Here is a 16,062-nt window from a genome sequence, read left to right on the forward strand (position 1 = left end):
TGTCGAGTCATCATCCCTGTTCTTCAATTCAGAGATTTGCTAAGAGCCCTGAAAGAGACATGAGAGAACTTGCTTAGGATCCCACAACTGGTATATGTCAAAGGCAGGACTTGAATCTATGACTTCTGCCCTTCACAATATGTGTTAATATCTAAAGTAAGATGTAATGGAAATAGCAGTGGTCTGAAAATGAAGAGAAAATAGTGAACATTTTTAAAATGTTTATTCTGTGTCAGGTATTGTGCTCCCACAACAACCTGGGGAAGGAAGTGTTATTATTCCCACTTTACAGATAAGTAAACTGATTAAGTATCGTGCCTAGGGTCACACACCTAGTAAAAGTCCAAAGCTAAATTTGAACTCAGATCTTTCTGACCCCACAGTCAGCTAGGTGGCAGAGTATATAGAACGCCAGACTTGGAAGTCAGGAAAACTCATCTTCCTGAGTTCAAATCTCACCATAGACACTTGGTAGCTGTGTGACTCTGGGTAGTCATTTAATTCTGTTTGCTTCAGTTTCCTTATCTGTAAAATGAGCTGGAAAAGGAAATAGCAAACCATTCCAGGGTCTTTGCCAAGAAAAACCTAAATGGGATCATAAAGGGTTAGACACAACAACTTCCTGACCTCCAGTTTGGCACTCTGTCCACCATGCTGACCTAGCTGTCCCTCAATTCTAGCCTTAACTTTGCAGTTACTTGTGTGACCTTGGACAAATCACTTCTTTGCTCCATGTCTATTGCCTCATCTCTAAGATAATGATTTTGGAGTAAACATTCTCTAAGGTCCCTTCTATCTCTGACATCCTAGCATTTCAGTATGATTCATTTCTATCAGAATGCAATATGCACCTTTGAATATTTTCCTAGTTTATCTGTAATGATGGCATCTAATTCCTTTTTCCTCTGAAAAGAGCCAGTAAGGAGAAGATTAACCCTCACACTTGCCTTCATCAGAAAATCACAGAGCTAGTAAAGTAAAACAAGTGACCAGAATGAATGGCTCTTGGCCGGTCCCTTGTCTTTCAGAAAGCAACAGTTCTCTGTCTGTTCAGGTTCACAGCCTTGTGGTATAGCTGGCTTTTGCTCATTTTTCATGCCCTTCTTCAGCCTGGAGCTTCCTCTAAAAGGTTACCTGAGTGAATTGAGACTTGTCTTTGAGCCTGAGATTAATGCCACCACATGAATCAGTCAGCAGAGGGTGCTCCATTGCAAGAAACTGTGATCACCCTCTCTAGTTGGGAGCATATATATCTGATACTATTGGGTACCCAGCATTTGCCTAGAACCTAATCATGAAATGATTTCAAAGGAAAGTTAAAGAAGATTCTCAGCTCTTTGCATTATTGAAGATCAGCTTAAGCCTCATCTTTTCTATAAGGCATTTCATGATCTGTGGCCCCTCCTGTCCCAACTGCTAGCATATTCCCTCAAAAAAAAAAAAACTATGCTGAATTTATGTATTTATGTTGTGTAAAATTTGCATATACTTAAAAAAATCTTTGCTTTCTGTCTTAGAGTCAATCCTGTCTATTAGTGCCAAGGCAGAAGCGTGGTAAAGGCTAGGCAATTGGGGTTGTGACATGCCTAGGGTCCTCACACAGCTAGGAAGTATCTGAGGCTGAATTTGAACCCAGAACCTCTGATCTCTAGTCCTGACTCTCTATTCACTGAGCCACATAGCTGCCCTTTATATACATTTTTATGTACTTTTAATCAATTCTCCATATATACTTTTGAAAGTATATGTTTTCAGGAGCAGGTATCTTTCAATCAGTGGATTGAAAGACAGGTCTAGAGATCAGAGATTTGGGGTTCAAATCTGACTTCAGACACATCCTAGCTGTGGGACCCCGGGCAAGTCACCTAACCCTCTTTCCCTAGTCCTTACTACTCTTCTGCCTTGGAACTTGATATACAGTATTGAGTCTAAGATGGACAGTAAGGATTTAAAATATATATTTGTGTATATGCATACATACATATAATACATGATGATTTATTGATTGGTTAAGTATCCTCAATGCCTAAAGGCTTTTTTGATTATTTTGACAATACATAGAATGAGAATCTTTAATTCTTTGTCTTGGGTAGTAGCATTGCTCTCCAGTGGCATCCCCATAGTGCTCTGTGATTCCGATTTAGAGTGTTTGTAGCTTTGTAGCAAGAAAATAAGTCCTCTTCAATGGAGTTTGTAGGGAAGAATGTTTTCCTAACATGTGGCCAAAGACATTTCCTTGAATCATTGCTTCTATTCCTGGAGGAACAGCTCAGCCCTGTCCATATTGAGTAGGGAGAGAGCACCAACCCCAATTCTCTTGGAACAAGAAACATGCATGAATAGAAAATTTCTTTAAAATTAGAGGTGAATGTGTCTACACACATGTCCACATCTGTAATTTTAAGCTCTGCATCAGAAATGACAGAACAGGATGTGAATCAGCTTCAGTGATCTGCCCAGGGAAATGTCTGAGCATTTATGTTATTAGTCTCACCTTTGGCCTGAGCTATAGATTGGGTTTCCTTTATATTGACATTGACTCAGAAGTTCCAAGGAATAGGGTTAGGGAGAGCAGAATTTCTATTAAGCCTTTTTTAACCTATAGAGAGATCTATGCTACCCCCAAGGGCTATCCTGGTTTAGTCTCTAAAGAGTATTTAGAGACCAGACTGTCATGAATCTAAGGAGGAAAGAAAAATTTTCACCTTCATTATTTGCTTTTTGAAGTACCCTCTAATATCCTAACCTTCCCTTTAGTCTCCTCTGTCAAAATCATATTTGCCATCCATAGCCCAGGATAAATGAACCTCCTTTAAGAAGACATCCCAGATTTTCTCAACCAGAAGTCATCTCTCTTTCCTCTACACCTTCAGAGTACTTTGTACCGCTTTTATAACAAATTCAGCGTTCTGTCCTGTACTATCATTATTTCTCTGTCTGTCTTATTCCCATGATAAATGACAATCTTCTTGAATTCATGATTCATGTCACGCTTACTTCAAATCCTCCCCACTGCCTAGATAAGTTCTTTAGTAAATGTTTGTTGAGTTATTGAAATTCAAAGATTTGTGGAAATAGGATTATTTGTCTTCTCCCCTTGAGTGGAATAGGGGATTCTGATTCACAAACATTGCCTTCTCTAACTATTGATTTTGGTTTGTGTTGCCAAAGTTTACAACTTTGGAGTTGACCTGGATCCTTTCCCTTTTCTTGGTCAATCTCTTGCCAAGTCTTATCTTCATGTTATTTTATGTCTAGTCTAGTTGCTTCCAAGACTCAACTCAAGCACTATCTTTTATGTGAAGCCTTTCTTGACCTTACCATTGCTAGTGCTCCTCATCACCTGAATTACCTTGTATTTATTTTGTACGCATTCTGAATATATATGTATGTATGTATATGTATATATATATATATATATACACACATGCACAGTCATATGCATTTGCTTTTTCTTGGATTGAATATAGTCTCCTAGATGGCAAGTACTTTTTTTTTTCTTTTGTCTTTGTAGATATATTGTCTGACACATAGTAGGTACTGAAAAAAATGCTTGTTGATTGGTTATTGGCAAGCATATGGCCTCCCATAGCCACTACCTTTTGTTGTTGTTGTTTAGTCATTTCCTATCGTGTCTGACTCTTTGTGACCTTTTTTGAGATTTTCTTTGCAAAGATATTAGAATAGTTTGCTATTTCCTTCTTCAACTCATTTTATAGATAAGAAAACTGAGGCAAATAGGGTTAAATGGCTTGCTAAAGTCGCATAGCTAGTAAATGTCTGGGTCCAGATTTGAACTCAGTTTTTCCATATTTGAGACCGGGCTCCCTATCCACAGTGCCACCTAGCCAACCAGCCACTACTCTACTTTATTCAATTAATCAAAAGGCATTCATTTATTTATTAAATGCTTACTGTGTGCCACAAGGTAGTTGTTTCAAAGACAAACATGAAGCAATCCTTGTTCTCAAGGAGCTCACATTGTCATAATTTCTCACCTAGACTTTTGCAGTTTCCTCCTTGCTTTTTTGTCTTTCCCAATCTTTCCCTCAAGCGGCTACTAAATCAATATCCCAGTCAAAAGATTCTTAACTTTTTTGTATTCTTTATGCAATTGGATGAAACCTACGTAATCTTTCTCATAGTTTTTAAATGCACAAAATAAAATACAAAGAATTACAAAGGAAACCAATTATCTAGAAATACAGTTATAAGAGAACTGGTTTTTCAACCAAGAATCACCTGCCCATCAAAATTGACTATATACATCCAGGGGAAAGTATGGTCATTTAATAAAATAGAAGATTTCTAAACATTTCTGAGGAAAAAACCAGACATAAACAGAAAATTTGAGGTCCAAATACAAAATATAAATGAAGCATAAAAAGGTAAATAAGAAAGAGGAAAAATTTAAGGGCTTCAATAATGTCAAATTGTTTATATTCCTATAAGAAAGATGATATCAGTAACTCTAAAAATTGTTATCATTATCATGTGGTTAGAAGAAATATACATAGACAGAGGGTGAGGTAATAGACTATTTAGGATGATATGTAAAAATTACAGTTATAAACATTTTTTCAAGTTCTTACTTTATGTCTTAGAATCAATACTAAATATTTCCCTGACTGAAGAATGGTAAGGGCTAGGCAAATGGGATTAAGTGACTTATCCAAACTCACATAGCTAGGAAGTATCTGAAGACATATTTGAATAAGGACTTCCCATCTTCTGGCCTGTCTCTGTCTACTGAGCCACGTAGCTATCTCTGCCACTCTCAATTTTTTCCAGAGTTTCCAGACTCCATGTTAAGAACTCCTTTTACAGAGATACCAGTTTAATAGTTTTACTCCCTTATTCCAAAATCTTTATTGCATCTAGGATAAAATGCAAACTCTTCATCCTGACCCAGGAAGATATACACAAACTTTCTCCTATCTACTTTTACAGACCTCTTTCTATATATTTTTAAAAATCTCTCTCTCCCCTAGTAAAATACAAAATTGTTAACTTCAAGGGCTGTGTAACATTTTTATCTTTGTATCCTTAGCACCTAATAATGCATTTTGGGTGCTTAGTAAATGTGTGTTAACTTGAATTGAATTGTATAAGATGCAGGAGTAATAAAGTTTAAGTAAATTCAGTATATATTCTTTCATTAATAAAGTAGTTCAAATTTTTGAACATGTTTTCACTGCTTCAAGACATCTCATGAGTGTGGATACTCTTTCCATACTGATTTCCAGGAATTGCTTTCATTAAAAAAATCACCTGGTAACCAATCATCTCATGATCTCCTGCAAATTTAACTCATCTGGTGCTCACAAAGCAGTTATGCAGTCCATTACTAAGCCCTGATTTGAAGCCATTCCATCTTGTTAGGACTTAGCAGGGCTTGCTTTGCCACCTTATAGTGCTTTAGAATCCAGGTTTACCTGTGAAGTGATTGTGCCACGATGAGGTATCAGAGTAAGCCTTTGAATTGAAGAAAATATGTATACAAATATCTATAAAACATTCATGGACCCACAGAAGGAGTATGAATTCTAAGGTTAGAACACTTGGGTTCAGGTTTCACCTCTGACACTATCTGTGTACCCTTGAACAAGTGACTTAAATGCCATGGTCCTTATTTTCCTCATCTGTAAAATAAAGAGCTTGCATTAGGATCTAGATCTTATGATCCTAATAAATTAGAGTATTATTATTTTTATAAGAGACCAAGATAAATAGCCCCTTGTGTCATTGTGTCATTAACTGAATTCCCAAAAGCATGTTATTAAGAAAAACGTCATTACAAGGAATAGTTTGTTTCATAGGAATGGAGCCAGAGGTGGGGAATATTTAGCTAGTGGTTTTGGGAGCAGGAGCCAGTGCTACCTGGGAAGGTGAACCAAAAGACATTATATGGGATTCAGGACATGATGGTGACTTATAGTTACAAGGTGTTAATGATGTTATAGCAAAGCAGTCTTGGTTGGAGCAGTGTTATTCAGGATATGCCTGTATAAACAAAGCATAAAGAGAAGGTTCTTTGGAAGAGGTGGCATATAAGCAAAATCCTGAAAGAGGGGTAGGGTTTGAAAAGATGGAGAAGAGAAGATAAATTCAACAGAGTTATATTCAACAGACATTTATTAAACCTCTTCTAGATTCTAAGGATGCCAAGACATAAAAGAAGTGGTCCCTGCTTTCAAGTACTTTATATTCTATTGGAGGGAGAAAACATGGGCATAAATAATTTTGATAAAAGGAAAACTGATGGATGGGAAGGGGGAGAAACAGATAGACTAACAGAAAGAGATAGATATGCACAGAGAGAATGAGACAGACAGATGTACAGAGACAGAGACAGAGAGACATGCAGAGAAACAGAGAGAGAGAGAGAGAGAAAGAGAGAGAGAGAGAGAGAGAGAGAGAGAGAGAGAGAGAGAGAGAGAGAGAGAGAGAGAGAGAGAGAGAGAGAGGCTTCATGGAAGAGGAACTGTCACAGTTGATTTTTGAAGAAATCATAGATTCAGAAAGGTGATGATAAGCAGTGAGTACATTTCTGGCATGAGAAATTAGTTCTCTGAGTGTATAGGGTCAAGGAATGGTTTATTGAGTTCAGAAAATGGCCAGTAGACCAGTTTGTTAGGAATATAGAGTATATGAAGGTTTATGAAGTAAATCTGAAAAGATAAGGAAGAAGCCAAATTATGGAGATCCTTAAATGCCAGGTTAAGAAGTTTATATTTTCCTGTATAAGAAGCAGGAAACCAATGAAGATTTTTGAACAGAAAATTTGCATGATCAGATGTTTGCCTTTGGGAAATGATTTTGGCCCTTTGGGAAACATGGATTGGAAAAGAAAAGAGAATAAAAAGACTGATTAGGCAGCTATTATAATAGTCCAGGCAAAAACTGACAATGTAGGGTGGTGGTTGTGTGAGTGAAGAGAAAGGGATGTAGGCCAAATGTGATGGACTAGGGTTGTGGTCTTGTAACCAGAGAATGGTGTGGGTTCATGAAATGTGATGGTGGAATTTGAGTTATTAAGGTTTAGTGACTGCTTGAATAAGGGTAGTAGGTGGGATAAGGAAGAGAAACAAAGATGACTATAAGGTTACAAATCAGTTTTCCAGAAGGATCATAGATTTAGATCTGGAAAGGATCTTATCTACTCTGATAACTCTAATTTTGTGAGCCAATGGAGTTTTAGGGAAGTTATTTATCCATGGTCACAGTGGCAGAGCTAGGATTCAAATCAAGATCCTCTGTCTTCATGAGCATGTTTTCTATTATATCATGAAAAAAGGGAGGAGATTTTAGCAGGAAAGATAAGAAATTCCATTTAAGATAATTTAGCCCATCAAGAATCATCATTATTAGGCATTTATTATGTTCCAAGAATTCCCGAATATAAGACATGTTGAATGTGAAATACTTATAGGTCATCTAGAACAATTTGTATAAGGGAAGTCATAAAAGTGAAAAATAATGTGTCACATTCAGAGAAAAGCAAGTGGGCCAATTCCAATGGAATATAGAAGATGTGATGTTGTTTGAAAAATAGTCATTTGTGACTGGTATAAAAGGTTACATGATGGCAGATATAATATCTATATCTGTTCTATTGCTTACCGTCTCAAGGAGGGCGGGAGGATTGGAAAGAGGGAAAGAATTTGGAATTCAAAGTTTTAAAAAATGAATGTTAAAATTTGTTTTTACATGTTATTGGGGAAAAATAATTTTTAAAAAACCCTTACCTCACGCCTTAGCATCAATACTATGTATTGGTTCCAAAGCAGAAGAGTAATAAGGGCTAGATAGTTAAGTGACTTGCTCAGGATTCTACAGACAGGAAGTATCTAAGGCTAGATTTAAACCCAGGACTTCCCATCTCTGTGCTTGGCTCTTAATCTACTGAGCTGCCCAGCTGCCCCTATAATTTTTTTTAAGTAGCCATTTTGGAGTCATATTTTAGAGAATCTTAAATGCTGGGGTTAAAAAGTTTAGACTTCATTCAAGGGGCAATGAGGAACATGCAAATGTGTTTGAATAATGAATTTTCGTGATCCTTATGTGAGGAAGATAAATTAATTAGCCTCAGGTTTCAAGAGTAGGTGACCCAGAATGGTGATGGCATTCAATTAAATAGATAGCCAAAAAGAAGAACATGTTTCTAGGGAAATATTAATTCAGTATTAAATATATTGTATTTCAGATTACAGGGAGGATTCAAAAATAAAACAATTGATTAGGCATTTGGGAAAATTAGAGAAATAACAAACTAGAGACCCAAGTCCAGGTAGAAAGCTATAACAGTATGAGAGATAAGAGCCTAAAATATGATGAGGTAGTTGTAATGGGCTTGGAAATAAAAGAATGGAGCTATTTGGGAAGTAGAATAAGATGCAATATTTAGTATACAGTTAAAGAAGAAGGAATAAAAAGATGGAGAATTTGGAAGAGTCAAAGATTACTCTAGAATTTTCTTAAGCTGGATGACTAGAAGGATGATTATTCCATCAAAAGAAACAAGTTGAGGGAAGGGGCAGCTTTAGAGAGAAAATATAATGAACACATTTTTATATGTTGAATTTAAGGTATTAGTAATTTAACTGGATAGATATGTCTAGCAACATTAGAAATATGCCTTAGAGTACCTGGATTAGAACCCAAGCCTTCTCAAACTTAGTCCATCACTGTTTCCACCATAGCATACCATCTTTTGACATGCCTCACAATTCTTTTTCCCTGAATCCCTACTGGTTCAGGGCCATGACTTATTTCCCATGGCAAGAGTCCCAGCTGTAGGCGGTAGGCCTGCTGTATCCCCAAGCCAACTTTGTATATTTTTAGGCATTTTAAAATTATCTGTAGTAATGTCAGTTTCCATGTATGCAAATAATCAAGATTTCACTGTTTTTAATTATTTTGTGAATTTAGAGGAAGAGTTTCAGTGTTCTAATAGGAAGAGACCTTGATATCTAGTTAAATTACCTGGATATGTCTTACATAATTCATTTTCTTCATATTTTGTTTCAAATGCACAATGTTCAAATTCAGATCATTTATGGATCATGTGCCCAGTCCCCAATCCCCAAACACACATACACAGATTGTACTATTTAGAATTGTAGCAAAGCAGTCCAAGGAAAACAATCTGAAAATGAAAACATGTTTTCCTTTGTTCCTGTACATGAGTAGTAGACTCCAAAGTGCTCTTGATTTCCTTCTACTTTTTTTTTTTAATTAGTCTGGTCGACACTGTCATAATATGGTGGCTGAAACTGGCAGACTGTTTTAATCTCGGCCTCACATGTTGCTACATTTTCTTGGTTCCTGAAAAAGTTCAGGGTCTGTTACAAAGGAAAATAGGGTCAAAAACCACTTTTTATCAATTTGTTCAAGACTAATTAGGTTCTGATTCACTGAAACTACACACATATGTTCTCTCTCTCTCTCTCTCTCTCTCTCTCTCTCTCTCTCTCTCTCTCACTCTCTCTCTCTCTCTCTCTCTCTCTCTCTCTCTCTCTCTCTCTCTCTCTCTTTCTCTCTCTCTCTCTCTCTCTCTTTTCTCCCTCTCTCTAACTCACTCACTCACACACATACACACTCACACATGATACTGACTTATAAACCAGAATTCCATTTAATTAAATTTCAATTGGATTCCTTCCAGATCCAAGGACTGGATCTAGTCATTTGACCAGGGCACTCTCTTTTTGGTGGATAGGTCTATTCAGGAAACCAATTTACAGACCAGAAATTCCTATACAAAATAAAACACCGTAGTATATGGTCTTTTAGAGAAGACAAAGATGAGAGAGTAATAAAACCACATGATTTTTCAAGATAGGGGAGCTATGCATTTTTAAAATGGAAAATTCTACAGAGAAATAAGGAATAAACCTAAGGTACAATTTCCCAAAAGATACAAAAAGATATAGGATGTAGGTCATGGGATTTAGAGCTAGAACATGTCTCAGTCATCATCAACTCATTGTAAATGAGGAAATTGAAGCCACCCCAAAGTTGTCTCTCAAAAGTCATAGATAGTAAATAGCAGTACAGACATTCAAACCCAATCTTTCTGATCCCAAATCCATTCTTCTTTATATTATACCATGACAGAGATTAATCCTCAGAAAGGTGAAAGGAAACAAGCATTTATTAAGTACCTACCAAGGTGCCAGGCATTGTGCTAAGTGCTTTACAAATATTATCTCATTTGATCTTCACAACTACCCTGGGATCTGGGTGCTATTATTATTCCTGTCTTATAGTTGAGGAAAATGAGACAGGTTAAGTTATTTGCCCAGGATCACACAGTATTAAGTATCTGAGACCAGGTATGCATTTAAGTCTTCCTGACTCCATGTGAAGTGCTCTATCCATTGTGCCAACTGGCTGTCTTTGGAATATTGCCTTTGGGACTGACTGGGAGGCTGAAAAAATACATAGATGTGGACTGAACAAAACAGTATACATGTATGGACATGGGTAAGAGGTAGCATTACTATTTCTTTTCTTATTCTTTTATTTCCATATTATTCATTTTTGTAAGTGAATCTTATAAAACCAAAAGTCTAAATCATATGCCTAAATAAACAAGTGATAAATCATATATTTTCATCTGCATTTATATTCCAACAGTTCTTTCTCTGGAGGTGGATAGCATTCTTTTTCATAAGTCCCTCAAAATTATCCTGGATCATTGTATTGCTATTAGTAGCAAAGTCTTTCACATTTGATCATTACACAATATCGCATGTGTAATGTTCTCCTGTTTCTGCTTATTTCACTCTGCATCATTTTATGTAGGTCTTTCTAGCTCTTTCTGAAATTATCCTGTTCATCATTCCTTATAGAACAATAGTATTCCATCACCATCATATATCACATTTTGTTCAGCTGTTCCCCAATTGAGGGACATCCTCTCAGTTTCCAATTCTTTGCCACCACAAAAAGAGCAGCTTTAAATATTTGTGTACACGTGGGTCCTTTCCCCTTTTATTATCTCTGTGATAGAGACCCATTAGTGGCATTACTAGATCTAAGAGTATACACAATTTTATAGCCCTTTGGGCATAGTTCTAAATTGCCCTTCAGAGTGGTTAGATCAGTTCACAACTCCACCAACAATGCATTAGTGTTTCAATTTTTCTACATCACCTCCAATATTTACTACTTTCTTTTAATGCCATATTGGCCAATCTGATAGATGTGAGGTAGGGACCTCATCATTCCTTTAATTTGCATTTCTCTAATCAAGAGTGATTTAGAACATTTTTATATGATTATTGATTGCTTTCATTTTTTCATCTGAAAATCACTTCTTTGTATCATTTGACCATTTGTTAATTGGGAAATGGTTTGTATTTTTATGAATTTGTCTTGGTTCTCTTTCTCAGAGAATTTTGTCATGAAACTTTCCCCCCAGTTTATTCTTTCCCTTCTAATCTTGGTTACATTAGTTTTGTTTGCACACAAGCCTTTTAATTTAATGTAATCAAAATTATTCATTTTACATGTTAGTAATACTCTCTGTCTGTTGTTTGGACATAAATTCTTCCCTTCTCCAGAGATCTTCCATGTAAACTATTCTGTGTTCCCCTAATTTAGTTATGGTTTCATTCTATATCTAAATCATATATCCACTTTGACTGTATGTTGGTATAGGGTGTGAGATGTTGGTATATACCCAGTTTCTGCCATACTGTTTTCCAATTTTCCCACCAGTTTTTGTTAGAGTGAGTTCTTATTCCAAAAGCTGGGATCTTTGGGTTTATCAAACACTAGATGGGTAAGGTCATTTAACCCAGCAAATTGTGTATCTAATGCACTCCATTGATCTATCATTCTATTCCTTAGTTAGTACCAGATTGTTTTGATGATTGCTGCTTTATAGTACTGTTTGAGATATGGTACTACTAGGCCCCCTTCCTTCACATTTTTTTCATCAGTTCCCTTAATATTCTTGACCTTTTGTTCTTCCATGTGAATTTTGTTATTTTTTCTAATTCTTGCTGAAAATTTTAGGTATATACTATTTATAATTTTAAAGAATGACCCATTTATTCCTATGCTTTCTACTGTTTTAAATAGGAATGGGTGTTGTGTTTTATCAAAGGATTTTTCTGCATCTATTGAGATAATCTTGGGATTTCTGTTATTTTGGTTATTGATATGGTCAATTATGCTGATAGCTTTCCTAATATTAAACCAGCCCTGCATTCCTAGGGTAAATCCCACCTGATCATAGTGAATGATCCTTGTGATATATTTCTGTTTTCTCCTTGCTAATATTTTATTTATAATTTTTGCATCTATATTCATTAATGAAGTTGGCACATAATTTCCTTTCTTTGTTTTTGTTCTTCCTGGCTTAGGTAACAGTACCATATTAGTTTCATTAAAAGAATTTGGTAAAATTCCTTCTCTGCCTTTTTTCCCAAAAATATAGTGTTGGGATTAATTGTTCTTTAAAATGCTTGATATATATATACTTGTGAATCTATCTGGCTCTGAGGATTTTAGGGAGTTCATTGATGGATGCTTGTTCAGTTTCTTTTTCTGATATAAGATTATTTAAGGATTCTATTTCCTCTTTTGCTAATCCAGGCAATTTCTTTTTTTTGTAAATATTCAACCATTTCACTTAGATTTTCAGACTTATTGGTATATAGTTGGGCAAAATTGCTCTTAATGATTACTTTAATTTCCTCTTGATTAAAGGTAAGTTTACCCTTTCACTTTTTGATACTGATGATTTGATTTTCTTTCTTTTTTAATCAAATTAACCAACACGCTGACTCTTTTATTTATCTATTTTTCATAAAATCAACTCCTAGTCCTATTTATTAGTTCAATGTTTGTCTTACTTTTAATTTTATTCATTTCTCCTTTAATTTTAGGATTTCAAATTTTAGTATTTAAATGAGGATTTTTAATTTGTTCTTTCATTTTAAGATTAGTTGGAGAGGATTTTCATGATGGTTTCATGCTTCCCTGCTTCTGCTCTGCAATCTTGGCTCCTGAACTGGAAATCTCCCCAAATAGTTTTAACTTGCATTTATTTATTTGTTAGTGATTTTGAATATTTTTTTAAAATATGGCTGTTGAGAGATTTCATTTTTCTCAGAAAATTGCTTATTTATATCTTTTGACTAATTATCAAATAAGGAATTACTTTCTTTCTTACAAATTTGACTCAAGTTTCCTATATATCATAGTAATAAGACATTTATTGAAGAAATTTGCTGTAAGGATTCACCACCTCTTCCCTCAGTTTTGGTCTTTTCTTCTAATTTCAGCTCCATTGATTATATATGTGCATTTTTATTGTGGGATTTCTGAATATGGGGGAGAATGGAGGAATATAAATCATTTAAGATAACTCCAAGATTGTCAAGCTGGATGGTTAGACGATAATGGTACCTTTAATAGAACTTGAGAAGTTAAGAATAGGGATGAATTGAGGGAACAAAATAGTGAATTTTCTTCTTGACACATTGAATTTAAGATACAGATTAGATATCTAGGTGAAGGTAACTAGCAGGCAATTAGTAGTATGAGACTGGAACTCAGGAGAAAGATGAGGGCTGCTTGTGTACATTTGGGAAGCAAAATGATAAGATCACCAAGAGATAGTATAGCAAGAAAGAAGAGTACATGGGTCTTAGTGTTCAGCTAATGGACTAAAATAAAAACTAAGATCATAGCACCAGAGACTTAGAGTCCAGTGAAACCATTGAAGTTATATCATTTAATACTCTTATTTCTATATGAACACTTTAAGATCCATAGAGGTTACATTACTTACACAGGGTCACATATTTAGTATGAAAGTCAAGGTTCAAATCTCATTCCTGATTCCAAATTCCAATATTTTCTCCACTATATCACATTACTTCCCCCCTACAGAAATCTATACATGATTAATTTGGACAGAGAAGAAACTGTGATGCCTAAAGATGTCTCGAGCCTGTGTTGCTTTATCTTTTGACATGTATCTAATATTAGGATTTCAGGAATTTGAGTAGTATATTACACACACACTCACACATACTGCTCAATTTCATCATTAAATTTCATTCCAAATGTTGAAATAGTGACAGACTACATGCCATGGAAGTCATCAACAGGGAAAACTGCTGTTCAAACAGCAAGATATAATATTAACTTTGCCTTTACTAGTGTTGATTAAGCAACATGGAATTATTAACTTAAAGAAGATGGTGCCAGAAATCCTGAAATAGAAACACTGTTCAGCACCTTAGACAGATGCCTTCAGAAAAAGTGTTCTATAACCCCTAGTTTTCACATATGGTGTAATTATTCCCCATACCTTATTTAATTGGTCTTTAATTTTTATTTTCCATATTCTTGATTAATTGATTTAAGAAAGTAGAAAGTCCTGAAACAACAACTACTTATTTTGGTTACTATAATATTGCATTGAATGTTTTTAGTTAATTCCCCTCACCCTTGCCCAAACTGCTTATAGGGTTTAATTTCTTTTTTTTTTAAGCCACTAGATTTGGATCTTGAGGCTTAATTTCCTTTTTATATACTTTTGATGACTTAGTTCTGGAAGCTTTTGCCATATTATTTTGCTAAGACAGACCATAGAAAACTGATAAGTTAATGTGAAAAAAATTAAATGTACAATGATATTCTGATTCCCAAATTTTCTTGATATAAAGCTCCTTTACAAAGTTTCTGATCATAAGATGTGTCATTGAAACAAGTAATTTTCATTAATAAACATGGTGGTGGTGGTATGCAACACAGTTTTCCTACAAATTAACCCTTTTAATAATGAAAAGCCCAGAAGAGAATGTGTCCCACTTTAATTCCTAATGAATAGTTTAGTGTTGGAATATGGCTTTTTATATATTGAGAAGAACAAGGAAAACAATTCTTGCAAATTTAATCATTAAGATTTTCATTAAATTGTGGAAATGGCTTCACATTGTCAAATTTTTCATAGTTCATACTTATAAAGATGTGTCCTGACCAAAGGAAGTGAAAAGGATAACATCATGAACAAAATATTTCTGAAACCTATTTCTACTGCAGTTTTGTCTTCCCTCTGACCATGATGTTGCTGTTGGCAGGCAATAGGATGTGATCGGCAACTTGGGAGCAATGCCAAAGAAGACAACTGTGGCGTCTGTGCAGGAGATGGATCAACATGCAGACTTGTGAGGGGACAGTCCAAGTCACATGTTTCTCCTGAAAAAAGTAGGTTTCAAAATTAATCTGCTGTTCCATTATAACAATATGTTCTTTGCAGCATTGTTAATATATCACCAGCATATTCTTAGCCTAACATTTTCTTTTAGTGTGCTCATAGACACTAGTGGGTCCAGTTCTTATTAAGATCATCCATAAAATAGCTAGACTAGACAATGTTACTTGAATTTCAAGAAAGGCATCCTACTCTGGTACATAAAGAGGAAAGAGTTAAATACATGTCTCCCATTATGGTTGATAAGCTGATTTTGATTCTCTGTACTAAGGAATCTGTATCTTATTTGAAGGTAAATTCTTCTTTGTGCTCTCATTTGTTGCATAGTTTTATAGCCACATCTTTTTAAAACTAGCTTGTTCAAATAAGTTGAATACCCTTTAAATTATATGGATAATTTGGCAAGTGATTTGTTTTATTTGAAATTACTATGCCTTGCCCTCATAACTCTCAAAACAGCAAACTTCCCTAGAAAGAGCAAGCTAGTAAGTGTTTGGGGTTTATCCTGTGCCCAGCTGTGGAATCAGCTGAGCTGCCTCTGTCTGACATCTGTGAGTGAGTTAGAGACAGCCTCACAGCATCATTCAGGTTCTGCTGGAGTTGGGATGAATATAAAAAGGATCTCTGTGGTTTAGCAGTGCTTATAATGCCCTGGGCAGTGGGAGATGACAGCAGAGGTAAAACATGTGGGTTGCAGTCTATGTAATTCCAACTGCCTGCCTAGTCTAACAGGCAATACACTTTGAGAAAGACTCCCCAAAGACATGTGTAGGTCTAATCTGGTAGCCAGAGTATTTTGTACTGATCTCATGCCACATGTT

The 16,062-nt window shown here is 35.4% G+C and overlaps 1 protein-coding gene across 2 annotated transcripts in view; it reads left to right on the plus strand.

Moving 5' to 3' along the window:
* ADAMTSL3 (ADAMTS like 3) overlaps positions 1–16,062 on the plus strand; it is a 628,767-nt gene that overhangs the window by 359,469 nt on the left and 253,236 nt on the right. For both annotated transcript variants that reach the window (XM_007479267.3, XM_056805881.1), the window contains exon 7: positions 15,108–15,234. In XM_007479267.3, coding sequence (XP_007479329.1) covers positions 15,108–15,234 — 127 coding nt within the window. The remainder of the gene's footprint in view (positions 1–15,107; positions 15,235–16,062) is intronic.

This window comes from Monodelphis domestica, chromosome 1 (assembly GCF_027887165.1).
Source record: "Monodelphis domestica isolate mMonDom1 chromosome 1, mMonDom1.pri, whole genome shotgun sequence".
In the NCBI taxonomy this organism is placed as follows: domain Eukaryota; kingdom Metazoa; phylum Chordata; class Mammalia; order Didelphimorphia; family Didelphidae; genus Monodelphis; species Monodelphis domestica.